The sequence below is a fragment of the Microcaecilia unicolor genome, chromosome 3 (assembly GCF_901765095.1).
Source record: "Microcaecilia unicolor chromosome 3, aMicUni1.1, whole genome shotgun sequence".
Classification (NCBI taxonomy): Eukaryota; Metazoa; Chordata; class Amphibia; order Gymnophiona; family Siphonopidae; genus Microcaecilia; species Microcaecilia unicolor.
The window spans coordinates 368875018-368898394 of NC_044033.1; the positions used below are offsets into that span (position 1 = coordinate 368875018).

At 43.4% G+C, this 23377-nt stretch overlaps 1 protein-coding gene across 1 annotated transcript in view; it reads right to left on the reverse strand.

The window, feature by feature from the left end:
* LOC115464762 (triadin-like) overlaps positions 1 to 23377 on the reverse strand; it is a 248485-nt gene that overhangs the window by 140288 nt on the left and 84820 nt on the right. The window contains exon 14 of the mRNA XM_030195115.1: positions 341 to 370. Within this exon, the coding sequence (XP_030050975.1) occupies positions 341 to 370 (30 nt within the window). The remainder of the gene's footprint in view (positions 1 to 340; positions 371 to 23377) is intronic.

Genomic DNA, 23377 nt, shown 5'->3' on the forward strand with positions numbered 1-23377 from the left:
TTTCCTAAAAGAAAAGTCCATAAGCCATTATTAACTTGGGAAAATCCACTGCTTATTTCTAGGATAAGCAGCATAAAATCTGTTTTACTGTTTTGGGATCTTGCCAGGTACTTGTGAACTTGATTGGCCACTATTGGAAACAGGATACTAGGCTTGATCGACCTTTGGTTTGTCCTAGTATGGCAACCCTTATGTTCTTTTAAAATAGCTATTCTCAAAGAATGCTTTGCCTTTCGAAAACAAATACAAATACAATCACAAAACTCAGTTGCATTGGTTAGTCTACAGCCTCACATAGTACATATCTGAGGTGCGAATGAATAAAAATTTGATCACTTACGATTCGTTGATTTTATTATGATGTTCTTTCCTGTATAAAAATACAAATTAAAATGATTTGTCAGTAAATGGAGAGTGGATTATTGCTGAATGGTAGGGATGTGCATACACAAAAAAATTGGTACACTTTTAGATTTGCAAACTGTACACGTGTTAATTCATAGGTTAATGCATGTACATGCTGCATGTTTTAAGGCATGCTAATGAACCAAATGTGCATTAACAAATGCAGGGGTGCAGTAGGTTCTATGCATATGCAGTGCATGCCAGAACAAGACCAGAATTAGGCTAACGCACCCCCCCCCTCCCCTCGGTGGTAATTTTGGATTTGGAACGCGCCCATACTACTGGGGCAATTTATTCCTACCATATGCGGCATTTCCAGTGTTAATCGGCATCTGGCACACATCAACCAGTCACCACACAGGTATTGTGAGAGCCCTTACCACTAGATCAATGGGTTGCATTAAGGACTCAGGCTGTAAATAGGCACATGCTGGTTTCAGTTTTAGCACAGGCCCTTTCTCCAGCCCATTACAAAAATCCATTTTTCTCAGATGTGGTAAAAACTGTCCCGGTGCATGCCAAAAACATGTGCCCATATACTACCACAGGCCATTTTTTGCCACGCCTTAGTAAAAGGACCCAACAGATTCCTCCTGTATGGTTCAAAAATGTGCTGGATGGTAAACATTTTCTTAGGTACCTTGGGCTTGATTTACTAAGCATTATTCCCATAGACCAGGGGTGAACAACTATGGTCATCGAGGGCCACAACCTAGTCAGGTTTCAAGATCTCAGCAATGAATATGCATGAGATCAATTTGCATACAATGGAAGCCCTACATGGAAATCAAACTCATGCATATTCATTGCAGAATTCTTGACCATGTTTTGGCCCTTGAGGATGGTGGTTGGCAAGCCTTGCAATAGGCACAGATCACTAGATTCTATATAGGTTGTCCAACTTTGGAAGTCCAGGGCAGATGCATGCACAAATTAATTAGTTAGGGGCCCTTTTACTAAGGTGCAGTAAAAGCATCCCTGCGGTAGCGTTGGTGGCTGTTTTTGCCCTGCACTGAGGCCCTTTTTATCACAGCGGATAAAAAGGCTGAAAAGACCATGTGGCCTTGTGGAGGAGAGCACTTACTACCACTCATTGAGGTGGTGGTAAGGGTTCTCGCGCTAACCCGTCGGTAACCGAATAGCGTGACGTTGCCCGATTACCTCCAGGTTAGTGCCTGTGGAAATATTTTTGAATATTTCCGCTAGTGCCAGAAATGCCATGTACTGGGGGTGGAAATACCACTGGCACCTGCATTGGGCCAGCGGTAGCTCCAGATTGGCATGCGGTAAGCTCACAGTGGTCTTACTGCTGCTTTGTAAAAGGGCCCCTTAATGAGGTGTCAACAATCAATAACTGGAGTTAATTGGAAACAATTTGGATTTGTCCGCACATCTTCCCTAGTCAATATTATACAGCCTAAATTTCACAGCATGCAACTCAAAAGGGGTGTAGCTATGGAAGGAGTTGGATACAAATTCTAGTGTGTATAAAGAACAAGCAACATATTAAGATTTAGACAATAGTATAGAACTAGTAAGAAAGGCCCGTTTCTGAAACAAATGAAACGGGCGCTAGCAAGGTTTTCCTGCTCGCACCTCTCATGTCGCTGCGGTCCTCTGGGGTTCTACTGCAGGGGCAGTGATGTGAGAGGAGTAGAGGATGCAGAGCTGACAGGCGATGGCTGCGTGTGGTGCCCCGCTTCCTTTTTAACACAGCTGACGTCGCACGGAGGGAGGGGGGGAGTGGCGGCGATCCGTGGTGGAAGCTTGAGTACTGGGTGCGGCGACGTTGGGGGGGAGGGGTGGTGGAGGGTGGTAGCGGTGACAACGTGGGGGGGGGGGTGTAGGGCTGAGCGGTGCGATTCACTGAGTGTCATACCCACGCCCTCGATGTCATCACGTTGTGATGCGAGGGCGGGGCAGACACTCATGGGGAAAAATTCCGATCTATGCCACCTCGGAAGTTGCAGCTTCATTAGAACGTTGGGGTTGCGAATTATGTGTGGAAGGGGCGTGGCTGAGGGCGGGTCTATGAGTGACAGTGAGTGGTGCTGACAGCCTAGCCTACGAACAGTGCAGGGCTTCAGTGTTTCCCTGCCACAGATTGAGCTTCAGAATGTTTGAAGTGAGAATTATTTATATAGATTAATACTGCTAATCATATATGAGTAACTGTTAATGTAGGAACTTAGTAAAGAGAAAGGCTTTTAAGAAAGTAATTGATGATCTGTCTTATTTCATTTGGAATGGAATTCCACCAGTTAGTTCCCAGATGAGAGAAGTCCCTATATAATGTGGATTTGTATTTTATGTTCTTGTAACTGGGGTAGTATAATGTAAGGTATTCCCTGGAAGCAGGAGTTGCTTATAATTTGGAGCCATCTCACAGATGGGTGGCAGAGCTGATGGTGGGAGGTGGGGCTAGCGGTTGGCAGACGGGGTTAGTGCTGGGCAGACTTCTACGGTCTATGCCCTGAAAATGGCAGAAACAAATCAAGAGACAAAACAAAAAGCACCATGGGCCTTCAAGAAAAGGGGAATTAAAGTGGTGCTTTTTGTTTTGTTTCTTGGCTTTTTTGTGCTTTGCTCCCTCTCTCTGTTACATTACAGAAACAAATCAAGGTCAGGTATACACAAAAAGTAGCACATATGAGTTTATTTTGTTGGGCAGACTGGATGGGCCGTGCAGGTCTTTTTCTGCCATCATCTACTATGTTACAATCAAGCTTATTTTCAAAAGTGATCGCCGGCCATAAATCGGGAGATGTCCAGCAATCTTGCAAAAGTGGCCAAATCGGTATAATCGAAAACGGCTTTTTTGACAGCATCGCCGCTTTCCCGTCGCCTCGCCGTGTCAGCGGCGTAGCGAAAGTGGGACATGGGTGGGCATGGGCGTGGATACCAGATGGCCGGCTTTCGCGGATAATGGAAAAAAAAACGAGTTCAGCAGTATTTCGTCGGGTTTACTTTGTCCTTTAATTTTCACGACCAAGCCTCAAAAAGGTGCCCCAACTGACCAGATGACCACCGGAAGGAATCGGGGATTACCTCCCCGTACTCCCCCAGTGGTCACCAACCCCCTCCCACACTAAAACAATAAAACTAAAAACCTTTTTTGCTAGCCTGTATGCCAGCTTCAAATGCCGTACCCACCCCCATGACAGCAGAATGTGTTCTATCCTCTGACAGCCTTTCCCTGGCTGTGATGTGGCTCTCGGGTGAGTGTGACACCTTTTCTGTTAGGTGCACTGCAGAGTCACATCAGCAATGGATTGTGGTGGGTGTAGGGTAGTTGGCTCTACTCCCATGGTGCTTTTCCCCCTGCTAACTGGGTCAGAGAGTGTCCAGTTTTGTTTCCGGTAGTCCATGAGGTAGTGGCCATTTTTGTCAGCCACTTTTAGATCCCTTTCATATGTTACCCACGTTAGAGAACTTAGTTATTACTTTGAATGTTGCTGAAAGAGGGCATTGTACACCATTGTCCCAGCTCTGACCTACTGCTAATCTCAGTACCAGGGAGACTCGTTGCCAGTGGGGCACAACCTCTGATCTGCAGTTAACTGTGAGTAAACGTGCTTTTTCAAATAAAGGACTTTTTCAAAGAGATGTCTTCAGGTGTCAACTGGTGTGCCAAGGTTATATAGCAGCAACAAGTCCTAGAGGCCCGCGTGTATGCAGGTCCCTGGAGCACTTTTAGTGGGTACTGCAGTGCACTTAAGGCAGGTGGACCCAGGCCCATCCCCCCCTACCTGTAACATTTGTGCTGGTAAATGGGAGCCCTCCAAAACCCACTGTACCCACATGTAGTTGCCCCCTTCACCCCTAAGAGTTACAGTAGTGTTGTACATTTATGGGTAGTGGGTTTTGGGGGGGATTGGGGGGCTCAGCACCCAAAGTAAGGGAGCTATGCATGTGGGAGCTTTTTCTGAAGTCCACCGCACTGACCCCTAGGGTGCCCAGTTTGTGTCCTGGCATGTCAGGGGTGCCAGCGCACTACGAATGCTGGCTCCTCCCATGACCAAATGCCTTGCATTTCGCAGGGTTTGAGATGGCCGGCAGTTTTTTCCATTATCGCTGAAAAACAAAACCGGCGATCTCAACCCCGGCGAACTCTGGCATTTGGCCGGTCTAAACCGTATTATCGAAAAAAAGATGGCCGGCCATCTTTTTCGAAAATACGGTTCCGGCCAGCTGTTGCGCCGCCGCCAAAATAGATCACCGGCGATCTATTTCGCCGGCGACGTTCGATTATGCCCCTCTATGAATCAGGAGGCGTTCCCAGACGTTAAGCACAATGTTGTACAATAATGTCATATCTGTACCTACGTTGGGCACTGGCTTTGCACCAGGTTTCAGCATGCGTAAATCCTGCACCTAACGTTAGTCATGAGATCTATGCTAAGCTAGTATTCTGCAAAGGGCACATTCTTTGCAGAATATTAGTTTAGCATGGATCTTTTCAGAGCCTAAGTTTGGTGGCCATTTACTGATTCCAGCTTAGACAGTGTAATATTATGAAGAGGCAGATTAGCCTGGGGAACAGAGAGATGCATCAATCACACCCTATTTTATAAAGGGAATTTATAGTTAGTAGAGCATAATGTGCTTTGCCCAAAGTCACAAAAAGTGTCAGTGGAAAAAATAGGATTTGGACACTGGCTGTTCTTCAACCTGTTTTGGAAATAGAACTAAAATTACTAATTCTTGAAAGCATTAGCATTTTCTGTACTAGATTTCTAAGTTTTAAAAACAAGACTCAACATGATTTAATTAGGCAAATATATTTAAAACAGAAACTGTGTCCAATTATAATTTATTCAAACAGATAAGAAAGGAGTAAAATGATATTTTTCGTGTCTCAGAAATAATTAATGGTATGATTTTATTTGCCTAACAGATGTGACAAGAATTATACTTGCTCAAACAGTTTTAGCCTTGCAGAACCGATATCTCTATAGAAGTCATTCTAATGATAAGTGAATGCAAAATGGAAAAGGGCAAATGTGGGTAGGTCTGTTTTGTGTCTTAAGCACTGATTGTTTCCAGCACTATAACCTGTCATCACATGGGCTTCCAAAGACAATGGAAATATGTGTCCAATCAATTAGTGGTAAGTTCCTATTTAACACTTTAGTATATAATTCATCTAAGACAAAAAGAGGGGCATTTTCGATGTGACGTTTAAGTCTGACTTTGGACGTTTTGCAAAAACAGGGAGGATGACAATGTTATCCACAGAAATGGAGAAGGGAGGAAGAGGAGAGGTAGATTTAGGGGTAGTGACAAGAAAGTCTGTATCGCGTAAAAAATAGGCACCGGTGAAAATCCATTTGGGGGAAGCAGCCATGCCCCTGGTGCCCCTCCCCCTTGCTATGCCACTAATGGGACATCCAGACATGAATATCTGACCAGCTCTGTGCAACGTCATTCAGAATTTCCTTCCTACAACCAGTGTGCCTAGTAGATGTGTGTCCTTAATTGCAGGGGACATTATTCTCAAATTCTGTATATGGCATTGAAAATTGCGTGTACAAATTTGAGCACACATCCAATTTCTGTGCACAATTTAATTGAGTAATGAGCCAATTAACACCAATAATTGGGGGCTAATAATCAATTATTGGATTTAAATGGTAATAAGTTGGATTTACACACACATCTTGCTATAACGCTATTCTATAAATATGTGCACACAAATTTCTTAGTGTGTAAGTGAAAGGTGACATGCCCATAGGGAGGGCCAGGGCCGCCAAGAGGGGGAGGCAGGGGGGACAAAATTCCCCAGTCCTGAGCCTCCAAGGGGGGCCCGGCGCCACAGTCTCCTCCACCCACCCCCCTCCGTCCACCACCGGGCTGGGCCCCCCCTGAATTCAAATCATAGTGCCTCACCTCGACCTCGCTCCATGTGAAAGAAGCGTAGAAGTGGCAGTCTGCAGATCGCCTCCCTTCGAGCCTTCCCTCCCTGTGTCCCGCCCTCGTGCAAGTTACGTCAGATGAGGGCGGGACACAGGGATGGAAGGCCCGAAGGGAGGCGATCTGCAGACTGCCGCTGCTGCATTTCTTTCACACGGAATGAGGTCGAGGTGAGGCACTATGATTTGAATTCAGGGGGGGCCTGGCCCGGTGGTGGATGGAGGGGGCGGCGATGATGATGACCTCGGAGGAGGGGCGGAGGTGGTAGGGCCCCGGGGGCGATCTTGCCCCGGGCCCGGCCGTCTCTCGGCGGCCCTGGGAAGGGCACAGGCATCCACTAAAGATGCATGCAGTATTATAGAATGTGGAGAATCTGCACCTAATTTACACGTGCAAATTTACACCAGGTTTCAGTTAGTGTAAATCCTCATGCTCCAAAGTTGTGTGCGGATCCCAGCGTTATGTGCTATTCTAGAAACAGCACCTAACTCGGAGCACCGTTTATAGAATAGTGCTCAGTGTACTTTTTTTTAGCGCCCAAATTTGGGCACCAATTGTTGAATCGAGTCCCATGAGTCTACATTTTTCATGAATGGCTTTAGAGTCAGAAAAACCTCACTTCCCTGGGTTTTCCAGACTTTCCATGTGAATGGTAGGAGGATTGCGCAAATAGCTTTATTTCACAATTTCATTTTTGATATTCTTGGATTTTTCTGCCTACTTTAAAAAACAACGGCCACGTACTTGAGAGTTCACTCCGACTGAACCAGTACCCATACATTTTGCTATATTGATACCACTCTTGCTGCTCCTGTCCTGCTGTTCTCTTGAATATAGTTGGGTGTTTTGGCCCCAAATTTACAAAAAAGCATTAGAAAGAAAGAAAGAAAGAAAGAAAGAAAAGGAAAATAACCTAACCTTCCCTTCCCTTCCCCTATCCTTTCCAGTCTTGCTGTTCATGCTGCTGCTTGATCTGCTCATGTTGCTCTTCTACTCCTGGTCCCCATAGGGTGCTCCAGCCCAAAAACAAGTAAAAAGGAAAAAATAAATGTCTTCTTCCCAGCTATTCTTTTATCATCTTGAGATGTTCATGCCATGCATGCTGCTGCTGGTGCCCAGCCTGCTTCTCTGCCACTTTTGGTTCCACTGAAATGTCCCAGCCCCAAAACCAAATAAAAGGGAAAAAATTAAAAAAGAAAGAAAACGTCTCCTTCCCAGTCCTTTCATTGTGCCTTGGTATGTTGCTGCTGTTTTGCCCATCTTCTTATGCCTTGATGACTTGCAGCCAGTGGCAGAGAAGCAATGCCCTCTTATGGTGTGCTGGGAGTGTTTTTGTCATGGTCCATTTGTTGTGCCACAGGGTGTGTTTGCTACAGTTTGGCTACTTTGTACCTGTTGCTGTGCCATGAGGTGTTTTTACCCAGTGCATTTTGTTCTAGCAAAAAAGGTGCCGGTACTCAAATGCTAGGCCGTCCTTCAGGGGTGGGGTGATCACTGAGGGACCTACCCCACAATAGCCAGGCCCCCTGCAACCAGTCACAGAACCTATGACAAGGCAGAATTGGTGTGTAGAGCCTGAGCTCTTTCATTAAAACTTGGGGACCATGGGTCAATTTTAGCAGACAATGGAAAAGGTGTCGGTACTCAGTATCCCCAAGTACCCCCTTAAAAAAGCCCTGTTTTTACCACTGTTTAGCCAGTTTGTGCCATGCTGTGTGCTACTTTGCCCCATTCTGGGTATGTAGGGTGCCATTGCCTGTGCTGAAAATGCCTGCCAGCAAGTTTCAGAAAATAGGGATTGAAAACTCCAAATCAAATATTAAAGTAAAAAGAAAAATGAAGAATTGCAGTTCCTATTGACATTAATAGAAGATATAATAAATAACAAATGAAATAAATGATCTTAGTTGGAAAACAAAATGAATGAAACAGCAGAAAAGGGCAAATGAACAGAAATAATGAGGCAAAAGATTTTTCAGTGCATATCCATAATATTCTTCGTACATAACTATCACACACTACATTATGGGCCGGTGTTTTTAGAGCAACTGTCATGAATTCCTAATGCATGACTGCTAAATGCACGAGAGATTGTTAAAATGTGATATGCCACGAAGTCCATGGATTACAGATAGGTTCACAAATTAAATAACATTGCAGTTTGTGTTAAAATTCATTATGCTTTGGCAGAAAATCCATCAGTGCAGCAAAACTCAATGATCTGTGGTAGATGTTTCCATGAACAATGCCATTTTCACTAAAAAAGCAGCAGAATATTAGCTGCAAACAGTGGGAAAGCCACAGGATATTCTCAGAACTGAAAGAACCTGGCTAACATGTTGCTATTTCACTTCCTCTGAAAAAAATGTGCACCATTTACACCTGTTTGCTTAAATTGGGAGAACGCAGATTGTATTCTGCAGTTCATAGTAACAGATAGCAGATAGACTCCATATACGCTTTCATTAGACTATATTTAATACCTTAGCAAGTTTTAAATTATTGAAAAACTCAAAATAGTAAGAAGGAGACATCTGTACAACAGAGAGAGGGGTGCTATCCAGTCTTTTGCATTGAGTGTGTCACATGTATGATTATCTCCCAGATGGTGAGCAGTTATATGTGTGTGCCCAATGCAAAGAGCTCCTAGATCTCAGAGAACGGGTCCGTTCTCTTGAGGCTAAAGTAGTAGAGTTGGAGGAGCTGAGGAAGTTAGAGAGGCACATAGAGGAGACTTAATGGGACATTGTTGAGAAGTTCCATCTCCAGTCTGGCAGTCCCTGTGCTGCCTTGGAGAAGGGAGGTCTCCAAGAAGGAGAGCATCACCCTGGTGAAGTAGGAAGTACTCCTGCAGTCAGGACCTGCCCACCAGGGGATGCACTATCCTCTCGCACTGAGGATATGTCTCCAAGAACTTCAGCCCAGGTGGCCCAGGTGCCCAAGACAGCTGTTGCAGTTGGTGATTTGATCATTAAGCATGTAAATAGCTGGGTGTCTGGTGGGCATGAGGATCACCTGCTCACCTGCCTGCCTGTTGCGAAGGTGGCGGACCTTGTACTTCACCTAGACATAAGTATTTTAATATATAATGAAGAGACTAATTTTGAATGATAAACTCAAATATAGTGTTAACACTATACTTTTGGGGAGATTTTTCATGCATGATTTTTTGATTATTGATTTGTAAAAATACAGTGGTTACATACTCAAGCTGAAGAGCTATCCAGCCCCTCAATCAGATAAATAGATTTTACTTTAATATTTTATATTATTAAATCCAAGATTGGTGTAATGATTAAATGAGGGGTCAGCAGCTTTAATAGCAGTTTATTGCTTCATCAGCTGTGAAAACCAGTGACCACTGAGCACTTAACACACACACACACACACACACATATATATATATATATATACTGTATATGGCATTAGGAGAGGAATGGGGAAACAAAAGCATGATTCACTTGCACAGTGGCGATCCTTTGGTCGGCTGCCACCCAGGTGCAGCATCACACCCCTCCCCGGCGCATCGACCCCCCCTCCCCCCCACCGGGTGCATTCTTAGCTGCTGGGAGCAGCCACAGGGCTGTTGGTTCTGCTGGTTCCCTGCTCCCTCTGCCCTGGAACAGGAAGTAACCTGTTCTAGGAAAGAGGAAGCAGGGAACCAGTGGAGCCGACAGCCGCGTGGCTGCTTTCTACACCCCTCCAGCGGCGTGCACCCGGGGTGGACAGCCCCCACCGCCCCGCCCTCGGTACGCCACTGCACGTGCTGAAGAGCTGTTGTCCCTTCTAAAACCGTAAGAAATTTACATCAGCACATCTTAACCTACTTCTAACTCCAGGGTTGTTTTCTCAATAAACAAGAGCTAAAGATGCAATCAGAAAAGGACTCTCTGAGAACTGTTGGAAAGGGGAAAGAGTTCAGATAATGCTCATGGTTGATGCTGCAGGCAAATTGCAAAGAACAAAATCTGTTTCAAAGATACCTCAGGCCAGGTGTCTTCCCCTTTCCTCCTCTGGCCGTTCCCCGTCCCATCCTCTTTCTCTTGGCACCTCTTCTTCCTCCCCCATCCCCCTCTGGCATTCTGGGTATGCTCTCAAGAGCTGTGCTCAATGCACCTAAATTTTCATGTCATTAGCTTTTAGCATTAGGGAGTTCCTTCCCTACACTGTTGTGGCGGGTATATTTGTGGTGCTGTTTGTACAGTGCTGGAGTTTTGAACATCTGGGCCAAGGTGAGTTATATTCAGGTATGCAAGGTAATTCCCTGTCCCTGGGGGCTTATAATCTAATTTTGTACCTGAAGCAATGGAAAGCTAAGGGGCCCCTTAATAAGCCATGTATGCACGTATGCATGTCCTACGCGCATCAATTTTGAACTACCGCCTAGCAACCACTTGGCCTGGGCGGTAATTTCATTTTTTACGCGCGTCCACTGAGCACGCCCGAAATTTTCCAGCGCATGGCGCTAACCGAGCATTAATCAGCATTGTACACACATAGACCATTACCGCCCGGTTAATGCGTGAGACCTTACCGTTAGGTCAATGGGTGGTAGTAAGGTCTCTTTGTATTCAGGAAGTGGCTTTATATTAAATCAAATAAACCATAAACCATATGTCTTTTGGTGCAGGTCAGATACCATTATGTTCACCTTTCGCTGAGCCGCTTCAGAAAATAGACTCCAAAACTGAATGCAGTACTCCAAAGATTTTTTTGAAAATATCTTTATTAAGTCAAAGGCAGATACAACCCAAATCACCATCCAGTCAGAACTAATACAAACAGAACAGTACAAAAAAATCAAAAATGCTGGAACACACCAAAGTCAAAACAGCTGAATGAAAATATTGCTCAAGAACCTCAAGAGTCTGGGATCACAGGGACGTTAATGCAGGGCACTCCAAAAAAGAGTGAAGGAAGGAACCCTTCTATGGGGGCATCATCACTTCTTCCCTCCTGATGATTATAAAGCCCTACTTGGAGTACTGCATTCAGCTTTAGATGCTGTATTTGGTCAGATTCAGAGCAATGTGGCCAAAACAGTGTGAGGTCTGCACTGGAAGATGCATGAAAAGAGACTTGCATACACTAGTGGAAAGAAGAGATAGTGGAGATCATTTGTTTTCCCACTTCAGGATTATATTCACACACTACTGCCTGATCCAGCTAAGCCTTTAAAAATCCACCTGTACTTACAGAAAAATGGAATACAGTTCAATTTCCTATTATGAATTCAACAATGTTTTTGTGTTCTACTATTGCAAATAACAGTATATTAAAAATTATATAAGTGATACGCTCAATAGCAAAGGAAAGAAAACCACTCTAGAGCAAATACAATGCATTAAAATATTTGCAGTTTAAGTCTTTCACAGCATCACACAGTCTTTTGATTTTCAGAGACATAATGGTAACTGTGACTTTCAATTTGTGCTCAGAGTATGCCAATGCATAAAGTTCCAGAAGATTCAGAGCAAATCACAGACTAGGCTGCCAAGCAGTAATTCTTTGCCTTCCCATGCAAGATGAACAACATGTGAGTGAAAGGAGGAGGACGAGGGGAAGCAAGAGAATGGTTCAGATTGGTTTCTCAAATCTGTTATTGTCTGTGTGGTAATATGTAGCAGTGTAGGGTTTGGTAAGATTAAACATGTTCTTCCTGTTCCATAGATTATAGTTGATAATACTACATAGATAATGGCATGCTCCTTCTGACATTTTTAACGCTCTCACATGAAACTCGGAAGTATTCATAAATCGTGCATGCCGATTTCCAATTCCTTGGTTAGTGAGCACATTAGAAATGATCTTAGAATCACTGGCATCTACCCTGCAAAGTTAGGAGGTGTGCAAAGTAGTTATACCCAGGAGAAAAAAATCAATGGATAAAGTCCAATATCCCCCTCAACTGCTCCTAATATTATTTCTTTTTCAGCAGCAGAGAAAACTATAGTGAGTTGACCTATATCATATCTCCCTCAGCCATCTCTTCTCCAAGCTGGCTCTTAAGTCTTTCTATATATAAGAGAAGTTCCATCTCATTAATCATTTTGATTGCTCTTCTTTTCTTTTAACTACATTTTTATTAAATTTCAAATAAAATCGTACAAGTATCCACTCGATTCAGAAATATGATTAGCTTCAAGAAAGGAAAATATAGAGTATTGAATAATTCCAAGAAAATAAACAATCCCAAAGTCAATCTATTAGACCACAAACAAAGCTTGGGGGGGGGGGGGGGAAGAAATGAAAAAGAAAAGGTAGAAACACTTTAAAAGCAGAGAATAGAAAGATTGTTGGAATCCAATGGCTTACAGGACCCAAGGCAACATGGTTTCACTAAAGGCAGGTCTTGTCAGACAAATCTGATTAATTTCTCTGACTGGGTGACCAGAGAGTTGGATTGAGGGAGAACACTAGATGTGGTGTATTTAGATTTTAGCAAAGCCTTTGACACAGTTCCACACAGGCACCTAATAAATAAACTGAGTGCCCTTGGTTTGGGCCCTAAAGTAACTAAGGAACTGATTTTTGAAAGATAAAAATGTCTAAAAAGTAGCATAAAGCACCATTTGGACAGATTTCTTAACAAAATGTCCAAATCGGTATTTTTGAAAACTTCTTTTGCAGACGTCTATCTAACAAATAAGATACAAAATAAGATGACCACTGGAGGGATTCAGGGATGACATCCCTTACTCCCACAGTGGTCACTGACCCCCCCCCCCCCCCCCACCAAAAAAAGTGTGAATAAAAATAGTACTCACAAGCCTCTATGACAGCCTCATATGTTATAGCCAGGTCAATTAGAGCAGCATGCAGGTCCCGAGAATAGTATAGTGATGGGTGCAGTTCACTGTAGACAGGTGGACCCAGCTCCATAACTCCTCCTACCTGTTACACTTATAGTGAAACCTGTGAGCCCACCAAAATTCACCAGAAACCTACTATACCCACATATAGGTGCCCCCTTCACCCATAAGGGCTATTGTAGTGGTGTACAGTAGGGGTAGTGGGTTTTGGATGATTTTTGGAGGGCTCAGTAGACAAGGTAAAGGAGTAACAGTGAGAAGTGTACCTGGGAGCATTTATATAAATTTCACAGCAGTGCCCCCTAGGGTGTCCCATGGCTGTCCTGGGATGTCTGTGGGACCAGTATTCTAAAAATGCTAGCTCCTCCTACATCTCAATGGCTTGATTTTGAGTGTTTTTTTACTTGTGTATTTTTTTTTTTTCAAAAATGGCCTATAAAGATAAATGCACAAAGCACAAAAACCTTGTTCGAAGTGGTATTTTTGAAAAAAAAAAAGACAGACATTATTTTTTTTTTCAAAAATAGGTATATTTCCTATTCGGATTTGGTACATTTAGTTCAAAACGTCTGACTGAGACGCTCCACCGAAAATGCCCCTCCACCTGGGTTAGGAACTGGTTGAGTGGAAAGTGACAGACAGCAGTGGTAAACGGAACTCATTCTGAGGAAAAAGATGTCAGTGTTGTGCTACAAGGTTCATTTCTTGGGCCGATTCTTGTTGACATTTTGTTAGCGATATTGCTGAAGGGCTGTCTGGTAAAGTTTGCCTCTTTGCAAATGATATCAAAATCTGCAATAGCTAGAGACCCCTAATGGTGTGGACAACATGAGGAAGGACTTAGCAAAGCTAAAGGAATGGTCTGGAATTTGGCAGCTTAGATTTAATGCTAAAGAGTACAGGGTCATGCATTTGGGTTTAAAAAAACAGAGGGAATGGAATAGTTTAGGGGGTGAAGAACTTTTGTGAGTCAAAGGGGAGTGGGACTTGGGTGTGATCATATGTGAGGATCTTAAGGTGGCCTAACAGGTAGCAAATACAACTGCAAAATCTAGAAATATGCTTGGCAGTGGCGTTCCTAGCCTGGATGGCACCTGGGGCAGATCGCCGATGCGCCCCCCCCCCCCCGGGTGCAGCACGCCCCCCCGCCTGCAAAATGACACCTCCCCCCCCCTGGTGAAATGACACCCCCCGGGTGCACGCCTCTGGGGGAGGGGTGCCGCGGCGCACGCCTGTGGGCTCCGACTTCGCTAACTTCACTCGTTCACTGCAGCTCCCTCTGCCCCGGAACAGGAAGTAACCTGTTCCGAGGCAGAGGGAGCTGCAGCGAACGAGTGAAGTTAGCGAAGTCGAAGCCCACAGGCGCGCGCCGTGGCACCCCCCCCCCCAGCGGCATACACCCGGGGCGAACTGCCCCCACCGCCCCCCCTTGGTACGCCACTGATGCTTGGGTGCTTAGGGAGAGGAATGGTCAGTAGGAAAAAGGTGGTGATGACTCCCTGATGAGACCTCATTTAGAATATTGTATACAATTCTGGAGACCGCACCTTCAAAAAGATATAAAAAGGATGGATTCAGTTCAGATGGTGGCAACTAAAATGATCAGTGGTTTTCATCATAAAGCCTATGGTGGCACACTTAAAGATCTCAATATGTATACTTTGGAAGATAGGTGGGAGAGGGGAGATATGATAGAGACATTTAAATACCTATGCAGCATAAATTGTAGAAATATGCTAGCCCTTGCTCTCAGTAAACTACAGGCCAATGGCTCAGGCTAAAGTACTAGGCCTCTTAAAAAGCAAAATCATCTCTGATACAAAATATATTTTACTGCAGCACAAGCTGAAATGAGTTCCCAGATAGCTGGCAAGGGAGGGGGGCATCTGCTCTTGTAAACAAAGCCAGGGACTGGCACCTGTGAGAAGTCATGAGCAAGTTGTTTTGGCTAATATAAGTTGATAGAGGGTTAGATGTACGTAGGATGAGAATACCCAAGGGGAGGGGGAGAGCTGAAGAGAGCAAGATGACCTGTGAAGTCATCTTACAAGATACGCTCTGAACATATCTTGTTTATACTTAGAGCTTGAGAATATGTGTAGTCATTTCTTATCAACTGATAAGGGTCAAGACTGAGCCCTGGTGAGAATGCTAGGGGCCATTGGAATCAATGGGGCCAAAATAGTATAAGGGAAGCAGTCTGAGGAGTATTAGATCAGAAGAGAGAGAAGGGAGAAGGCTGGAGACAGACATGGCGTGAGATGCTGTCTACCATATGACTGCTTGAACCTGCTTGTACTACGTTTGGGTGAGATATCAATGCTAATAAACTATATTTCTTTACCTACTAAATACTGGGTTCCTTTCTAATTACATAGGTTTATACTGCCTTGACTGTGTAACACTATCATGTACAGATACAAGGTTGGGGTAATTAAGTACCTAGAGGGGATAGGCAATTCTGTCCAGGGTAGTAAAAGGGCCATGGCTCTGCTGCGCAACAGAGATGGCAGACCTAATAAATAAACAAAATGCACAGGAGGCAGTTCTTGAAAGAAAGCTCTGGAATGAGGGGGCATGGGGTGAAGATATAGTGGAATTAGAAAAGGTAAAGAGAAGAGCAACAAAAATGATAAAGGGACGGGATGACTTCCCTTTGAGGAAAGGCTAAAGCGGCTAGGTTTCATCAGCTTGGAGAAGAGACGGCTGAGGGAAGATTTGACAGAGGTACATAAAATACTGAGTGGAGTGAAACAGATAGACGTGAATCACTTATTTACTCTTTCCGAAAATACTAGGACAAGGAGGAACGCAAAGAAGATACTAAGTAGTAAATGTAAAATGAATTGAAGAAAATATGTCTTCACTCAATGAATAATTAAACTCTGGAATCCATTGCCAGAGAATGTGGTAAAAGCACTTAGCTTAGCAAGGTTTAAAAAAGGTTTTGATAATTTCCTAAAAGAAAAGTCCATAAGCCGTTATTATGACGGACTTGGGGAAAATCCGCTGCATATTCTAGGATAAGCAGCATAAAATCTGTTTTATCTATGACCTGGATTGGAAACAGGATACCGGGCTTGATGGAACTTTGGTCTTTCCCAGTATGACAATGCTTATGTTCTTAAAGGGGATAGACTCAGAAGTAACCTGAATAAATATTTCTTCACGGAAAGAAAGAAATTTGGAATGGCATCCCAGTGAAAGTGCTGGAGATGAAAATAGTATCTCAATTCAAGAGAACTTGGGACATAGAATCTCTAAGGGAGTGATAGGGAGAGTAGAAGCCATGGATGGGCAGTTTGGAAAGTCTATGTGGTCTTTATCTACCTACATTTTTCTGTGTTTCTATGTTTAATACCAGTAGTCATTTTAGCATTTAGCCTTTTAGCCAGTTTTTATTCAGAACACATAACACCAGGACAAAACTATATTCAATGATAGGGATTATTGATTGATGTAGACTCATTTTTGCATGAAGTAAATCTCTCAAAACATTCATTAAAATTGCTTCACTATAGAAGCCCTCTTTTTTTCACATGGCAGGGCATAGTTTCTAGTGAACAGATCTGCTCTAAGTTCAGTGGAGTTAGTGTCTGTCCAAATTCCAATTATTGTATTTGCTGTGGTTTAGAAAAGGATTACTGTTGTCATTTGGATCTAATTCTCACCACTTTAAGCTCAAATAATATACTGTAGGCTATGCTTGAATTAAAACATTGGGCAAACATGAGGATATTCCTGTTTGTACACAAGAGAAAAGGAATGGAAAACAAAACTGAGAATGTTAAGCAGCATAAAATTTATTTTGCTGTTCTGGGAACTTGCCAGGTACTTGTGACCAGGATTGGCCACTGTTGGAAACAAGATACTGGGCTTGATAGACCTTCGGCCTGTCTCAGTATGGTAGTGACAATGCTGTAGATTTACTATTCTTTTCTTTCTTGCAGACTTTTTGACCGGTTGACCCTGACGCTGCCTCATGAAACGCTGGCCATTGTTTGTCTCAGTCAGATCCTTATAACTGGAAAGATCAGACTCTGCAGCTAAGTATTTTAAGCTGACATTTTGATTAAATTCTTGTTTAACATTTTTGTTTGAATTTATTAAGGAGGTTTGTTTTTTTTTTTTGCTGATGATGAAGAAGTCTTGCTCTTCCTGCTTGTAGTTGTGAGCTTCTTGAGGCTTTTTCTTCCTTATTATTTAATTTTTTTCTGTTGCTTACAGTACTGATTATATGAGAATGTTCCTTCTTTTGTTGAAGTGACAATGCTTATCCATTACACCCATAACTTGCCATGTTTACTGATTGAGTCTTCTGATTCCATCCTTGCTACTGCTCCTGCTATGAGCCCCCATCACCCCACACCACTCCAATAGTCAAGTGGTCTCACCACTGCTTGGCCCTTATATCAACTCTATAATGGCAATGCATGCAGGTAATTTCTTTCCATGCCACTGGTGAATCTCAAAAATGTGCTCATCCCTTTGCTATTTTCAAGTTATTTGAGCTGTCTGTACCATCCTTCTTCACAGCAACGCACAATTAAGGCCATTTGCTTTTGTTTGGCCGATAAAAACAATTGACATTTACCTTTCTGTGCATGGTATGCACAGATGCACCTATGGAATAAGGAAAAGCTTTGGAAATGTTATGGTCTAGGCCAGGGGTAGGCAACTCCGGTCCTCAAGAGCCGCAGGCAGGTCAGGTTTTCAGGATATCCACAATGAATATGCAGGAGATAGATTTGCATACCATGGAGGCAGTGCTTGCAAATCTATCTCCTGCATATTCATTGTGGATATCCTGAAAACCTGACCTGCCTGCGGCTCTCGAGGACCGGAGTTGCCTATCCCTGGTCTATACAAAAAATAAATCAGGAATGGCTCCGCTTTGTCTAATATATCTTTGTAGAAATACACAACGTTTAAAAGACAAAGCAATTTATTACAACAGAGATATATTAATTATTGAAGGCGTCTCATACTGTCACAAAGACATATTTGTGTCATACTTCTTTCAAGCTTGTATGCTTGTGACTTTGTATAATCATAGACCACCTCCAGCCAACCAATAGTTCACACTATCTGCATATAATGAAAACATCAGTGTCCATAAACCCGTGCACTTGCTCAAATAAATGTTTTTTTTTTTAATTTTTGTGCGCTACTGTTCAAAACTTCAAGCACTGTTGGAATAAATTTAATTATAGTACAAAAAATCAACTTATCTTAATGTCTCTGGTAGTTGCAAGCCAAGTTTTAATCTTCTTAGGCTTATCGCATTTCCAGAGTTCAGCTTATCAGATTTTAGTAGAGTCTCCGGTATCGTTGTTAGCCCGACAGGACCCTGTTTCGCGGTCAACTGCTTTCTCAAGGGCATATGTCTTTCTACAGCATCTGATACTGATACAAAGCTTTTGTATCGGTATCAGATGCTGTAGAAAGACATATGCCCTTGAGAAAGCAGTTGACCGCGAAACAGGGTCCTGTCGGGCTAACAACGATACCGGAGACTCTACTAAAGTCTGATAAGCTGAACTCTGGAAATGCGATAAGCCTAAGAAGATTAAAACTTGGCTTGCAACTACCAGAGACATTAAGATAAGTTGATTTTTTGTACTATAATTAAATTTATTCCAACAGTGCTTGAATTTTTGAACAGTAGCGCACAAAAATGTAAAAAAAAACATTTATTTGAGCAAGTGCACAGGTTTATGGACACTGATGTTTTCATTATATGCAGATAGTGTGAACTACTGGTTGGCTGGAGGTGGTCTATGATTATACAGAGTCACAAGCAAACAAGCTTGAAAGAAGTATGACACAAATATGTCTTTGTGACAGTATGAGACGCCTTCAATAATTAATATATCTCTGTTGTAATAAATTGCTTTGTCTTTTAAACGTTGTGTATATCCCTGGTCTAGGCAATCAATTAACCAGTATTACTAAATAAAACAATTCTGCAAGCTTTCACTTCTTTGTTTCCAATGACAACAATAACCTTCGAAAGATACAGAAATTGCATATTGCTACAATCTATTAATTCTAAGAGCACACATTTATATACTAAAGAGATAAAAGTGATGTTTCTTTTGTATTAAATTGCTTTTTTTTGCTATGTCTGATTCACTCCATGAATTTTTATAGTTTTTAGAGCATAATTGGGGTGTTACAGCTAATATGTTTGAGAAAAAAATATATTAATCGCTTCAGTATTTTTCCATAAACTGGACCATGACCACATCCCAGACAAAAGCCATTTAAAGATGAAAATAAAGTCAGATTTTGATTTACACTTAAATTGTACAGTATGGTGTATACAATCCTTTTTAGTGGTACAGTAAGCTTGGAAAATCTGGTTACTATTCAGTGTTTACAATTTGTATAAGGCTCGCTACAAAGACTAAGGGCTTGATTTACCAAGTTTTGTTCCCATAGAGCAAAAGGGGTGACAAGCCGTTTGTACATAAGGCCCTCAATAATCTACACAAAGTGCATGACCTTGTGAAGGTTACTGGTTTGTTCTGCTGTTCAGTAATAAAAATGAGAAAACAATGAGAGGGGTTGAGTGGGAATACATCCACGAGGGGGAAAAATTCTTAGGGATAAATATGGAGATTAGGAAGAGGAGGGTAATAAGAATCTCTGCAAGTTAGCTTCCATGGCTTTGAAAATGGCCATGTTTTACCCAAGGTTTCACGTTTCTTACATTTTTTTTTGAAAACAACAGAAAGTTCATGGACAAAATATATAAACAGAAACTGGTACAAAAAGCACAGGGGAAACCAGGAAAAAGTAGGGATGGACAAATAGCCTTCCAATACAATCCAGAGGCAACACTTGAATATAGATAGATAAAAAATGAACTTTATTTATTTATTTATTTATAGCGCACATTTCCCCACCCATGAGCAGGCTCAATGTGGCTTATATCAGTCTGCAAAAAACATACATCAATGCAGCTAACAATCAAAATCAATAAAGTAAAGAGAAGCAAGTAACAGCAAAGGAGTGGAAAAGGAGAAAGTGTAATAGAATTCGATATGTCGTAACGTCTGTAGCAGTTCAGAAGTTAGAGATGCTAGGCGGGTCTGTAGTGTAAGCTTTCCCAAATAATAGGGTCTTTAGAGACTTTCGGAAGGCCAAATGATCTTGAATAGATTTTACAGATTTTGGTAATCCATTCCACAAGTGAGCGCTAACATAAGGAAAAGTGGATGTGTAGGTGGTTTTATACTTGATGCCACAACAGGCTGGATAGCGAAGATTCAAGTACGTACGTGATGATCCGGAAGAGTTCCTAGGTGGTAAACTGATAAGGGCATCCATATATGCTGGAGCTTCACCGTAGAGAATTTTATGCACCAGGATGCAAACTTTAAAAGTTATCCGGTCCTTGATAGGAAGCCAATGCAGTTTCTCATGCAGTGGTCTTGAACTTTCAAACTAGCAACAACTGTGTCTGGGCTCCAGTGGCGTAGCAAGGGGGGGGGGCGGTCCGCCCCGGTTGTCAGCTCAAGGGGGGTGCTCCCTGCCAGCTCCCCCCGGGTGCAGCACGATGACACCCCCCCTCGACACATCAACACCCCCAGACCCAGTGCCTACCCTCAGCTCTGTCCAACCAGCTCCGGCACCCTACCTTTAAAGAAATCTCGGAAGCCGTGGCGAGGCGAGGCGCAGTGCCTTGTGCCTGCATGTAAAAGAAGTGTGGATTGTCTGATCGGGCCTTCCCTCGCTCTGTCTGTCCCACCCTCCGCTGACGCAACTTCCTATTTCCGCAAGGGCGGGACAGACAGAGCGAGGGAAGGCCCGACGAGACGATCCACACTTCTTTTATATGCAGGCGCGAGGCGCTGCGCCTCACCTCGCCATGGCTTCCGAGATTTCTTTAAAGGTAGGGTGCGGGAGCTGGTTGGACGGAGTTGAGGAGGGTAGGCACTGGGTCAGGGGGGGTGTCATCGTGCTGCACCCGGTGGGGTGCAACGGCGAACCGCCCCGGGTGGCAGCCCCCCTTGCTACGCCACTGCTGGACTCCACATGCATCAGTATATAAACAGACTCAACAGACCTGTGTTTTGGCTCTCAGCGCCTGCATCAGAAGTTGTGCAATCTTACAATCCAACTTTACCAATGATCATCAGAGGAGAAACCGAAAAACAGCACCAACTTGCAACACAGAGAAATCTGAATTCATGTAGTGAGAGCCTTACACTGTAACTCATCTGTGCACAACTCCGTGTATGCAAAACACCTAACTTTGGGTGCCAACCTTAATGCCTGCCAAAGGCTGGTGTAAATGCATGAGCCCAACTAATGGCAGTTAGGCGTGGAAATGTAGGTATTCTATAACACTGTGCCTAAATACTGGAAACACCCCAGACCCGCCCATCCCCCTCCCAAGGCCACACCCCCTATGGAGCTTGCATTATGAAAATTAGGCCCACATGTTATAGAATAGGGTTTGCCGAGTGTTAAAATTATAGAGTGTTAAGCTCAAAACTTAGAACATTTTAATAGAAGGTCCTCTTACTTTCCTTTAAAGAGTACTAGCGGAGTGGAGGAGTAGGCTACTGGTTAGTGTAGTGGGCTGAATTCCTCAGGAACCAGGTTCAAATCCCATTGTGGCTCCATGTGACCCTGAGCAAGTCATGTAACCCTCCATTTCCCCAGGTACAAAGTTTAGATTGTGAGCCCACTAGGGGCAGAAGAAGTACCTGCTTATTGGGGGAGATTCTACATAAGGCAACTAAAAACTCAGTGCAGAAATCAGTGCCAACTAAGCATATTCTATAAGTGATACCTAGATTTAGACATGGGATATAGAATACGCTTAATTAATATCTCAGCACCTAAAACTGCATGCCTCCATTTGCACCAGTGAAAATGTGGCATAAAACCCAGCATACAGATTTAGGCACACTAAACCATATTCTATTATTATTACTACATTTGTACCCCACGCTTTCCCACACATAGCAGGCTCAATACGGTTTACATAGTAACAATATGAAGAATTACAAAGTCGTAAAGGAATTAATCTTGAAGCACTGCCCCCCAATGGCAGCAATGCAGTTGGAGGACTCCTGCCCAACTTAGAGGGAAAAGTGCTTATAGCACTGATTTCAATAGGCAGGATCAGCCACTACAAATCCCATACTGCTTTGGTCTGTAAATTCAAAACCAGGACTATTCCAAGATCCCCGGCCCGGAACTGGGCAACCCGGCACCTCTGTAAAACTGTTCTTCTAACTGATAGCATCACTCAACAAATCAGGTCTGTAACAAGCTATAATTGTGCCCCATGCAACTTGCACACTCTGGCGCCAGACGGAGGTGGGAGTGTTGCCAAGGAAATGGATGCTTTTCAGGGTGGAGATCTTCTGGGGGAAGGGGTAGAGCAGGCCTCTACAAATTTTCATTAGATCTACGAGTCAGCTGAAAAACTTAAGAGCCAGAAGCTAGGACCTTTTTCGATTCTCCTTTCCCACCCCAAAATTCAGCTCTTGAGTTTGGGTTGCAAGGCACAGTGGAAATTCAGGAAATCTAGCAGGCGGGGCTGGTGGTTGGGAGGCGGGGATAGTGCTGGGCAGACTTATACGGTCTGTGCCAGAGCCGGTGGTGGGAAGTTGGGAGGCGGGGATAGTGCTGGACAGACTTGTACAGTCTGTGCCCTGAAGAGCACAGGTACAAATCAAAGTAGGGTATACACAAAAAGCAGCAAATATGAGTTATCTTGTTGGGCAGACTGGATGGACTGTGCAGGTCTTTTTCTGCCATCATCTACTATGTTACTATGTTACTTGAAACTGTGAGACCAGCCCATACTTCCTATACTGTACCATGCAGCTCAAGTTTAGAGCTGAATTGTGGTGCACACACAAGGCAGAGGTTTGTTTGAAGCAGCTCAACAAACAATCGGGCCATGAAATCCCAGGCACCACAGTAAGCAGGGAGGAACAAAGTAACATAGTATATGATGACAGATAAAGACCTGTATGGTCCATCCAGTCTACCATTACATATGGTATGAAGTGATACATCATATGTATACCTGAGCTTGATTCATCCTTGAACGTTTTAGGGCACAGACCGTAGAAGTCTGCCAGCACTGCCCCCTTTACAAAATTTCCGAAGTTGTTGTCAAAGCCCTTGAATAGCTCCACTCCAACCCATTCAAATCTGTTCAATCAGTGAAGTGTTTGAAGTCCGCTCCCTGATAGGCAGATGATCAAAAGCAAATG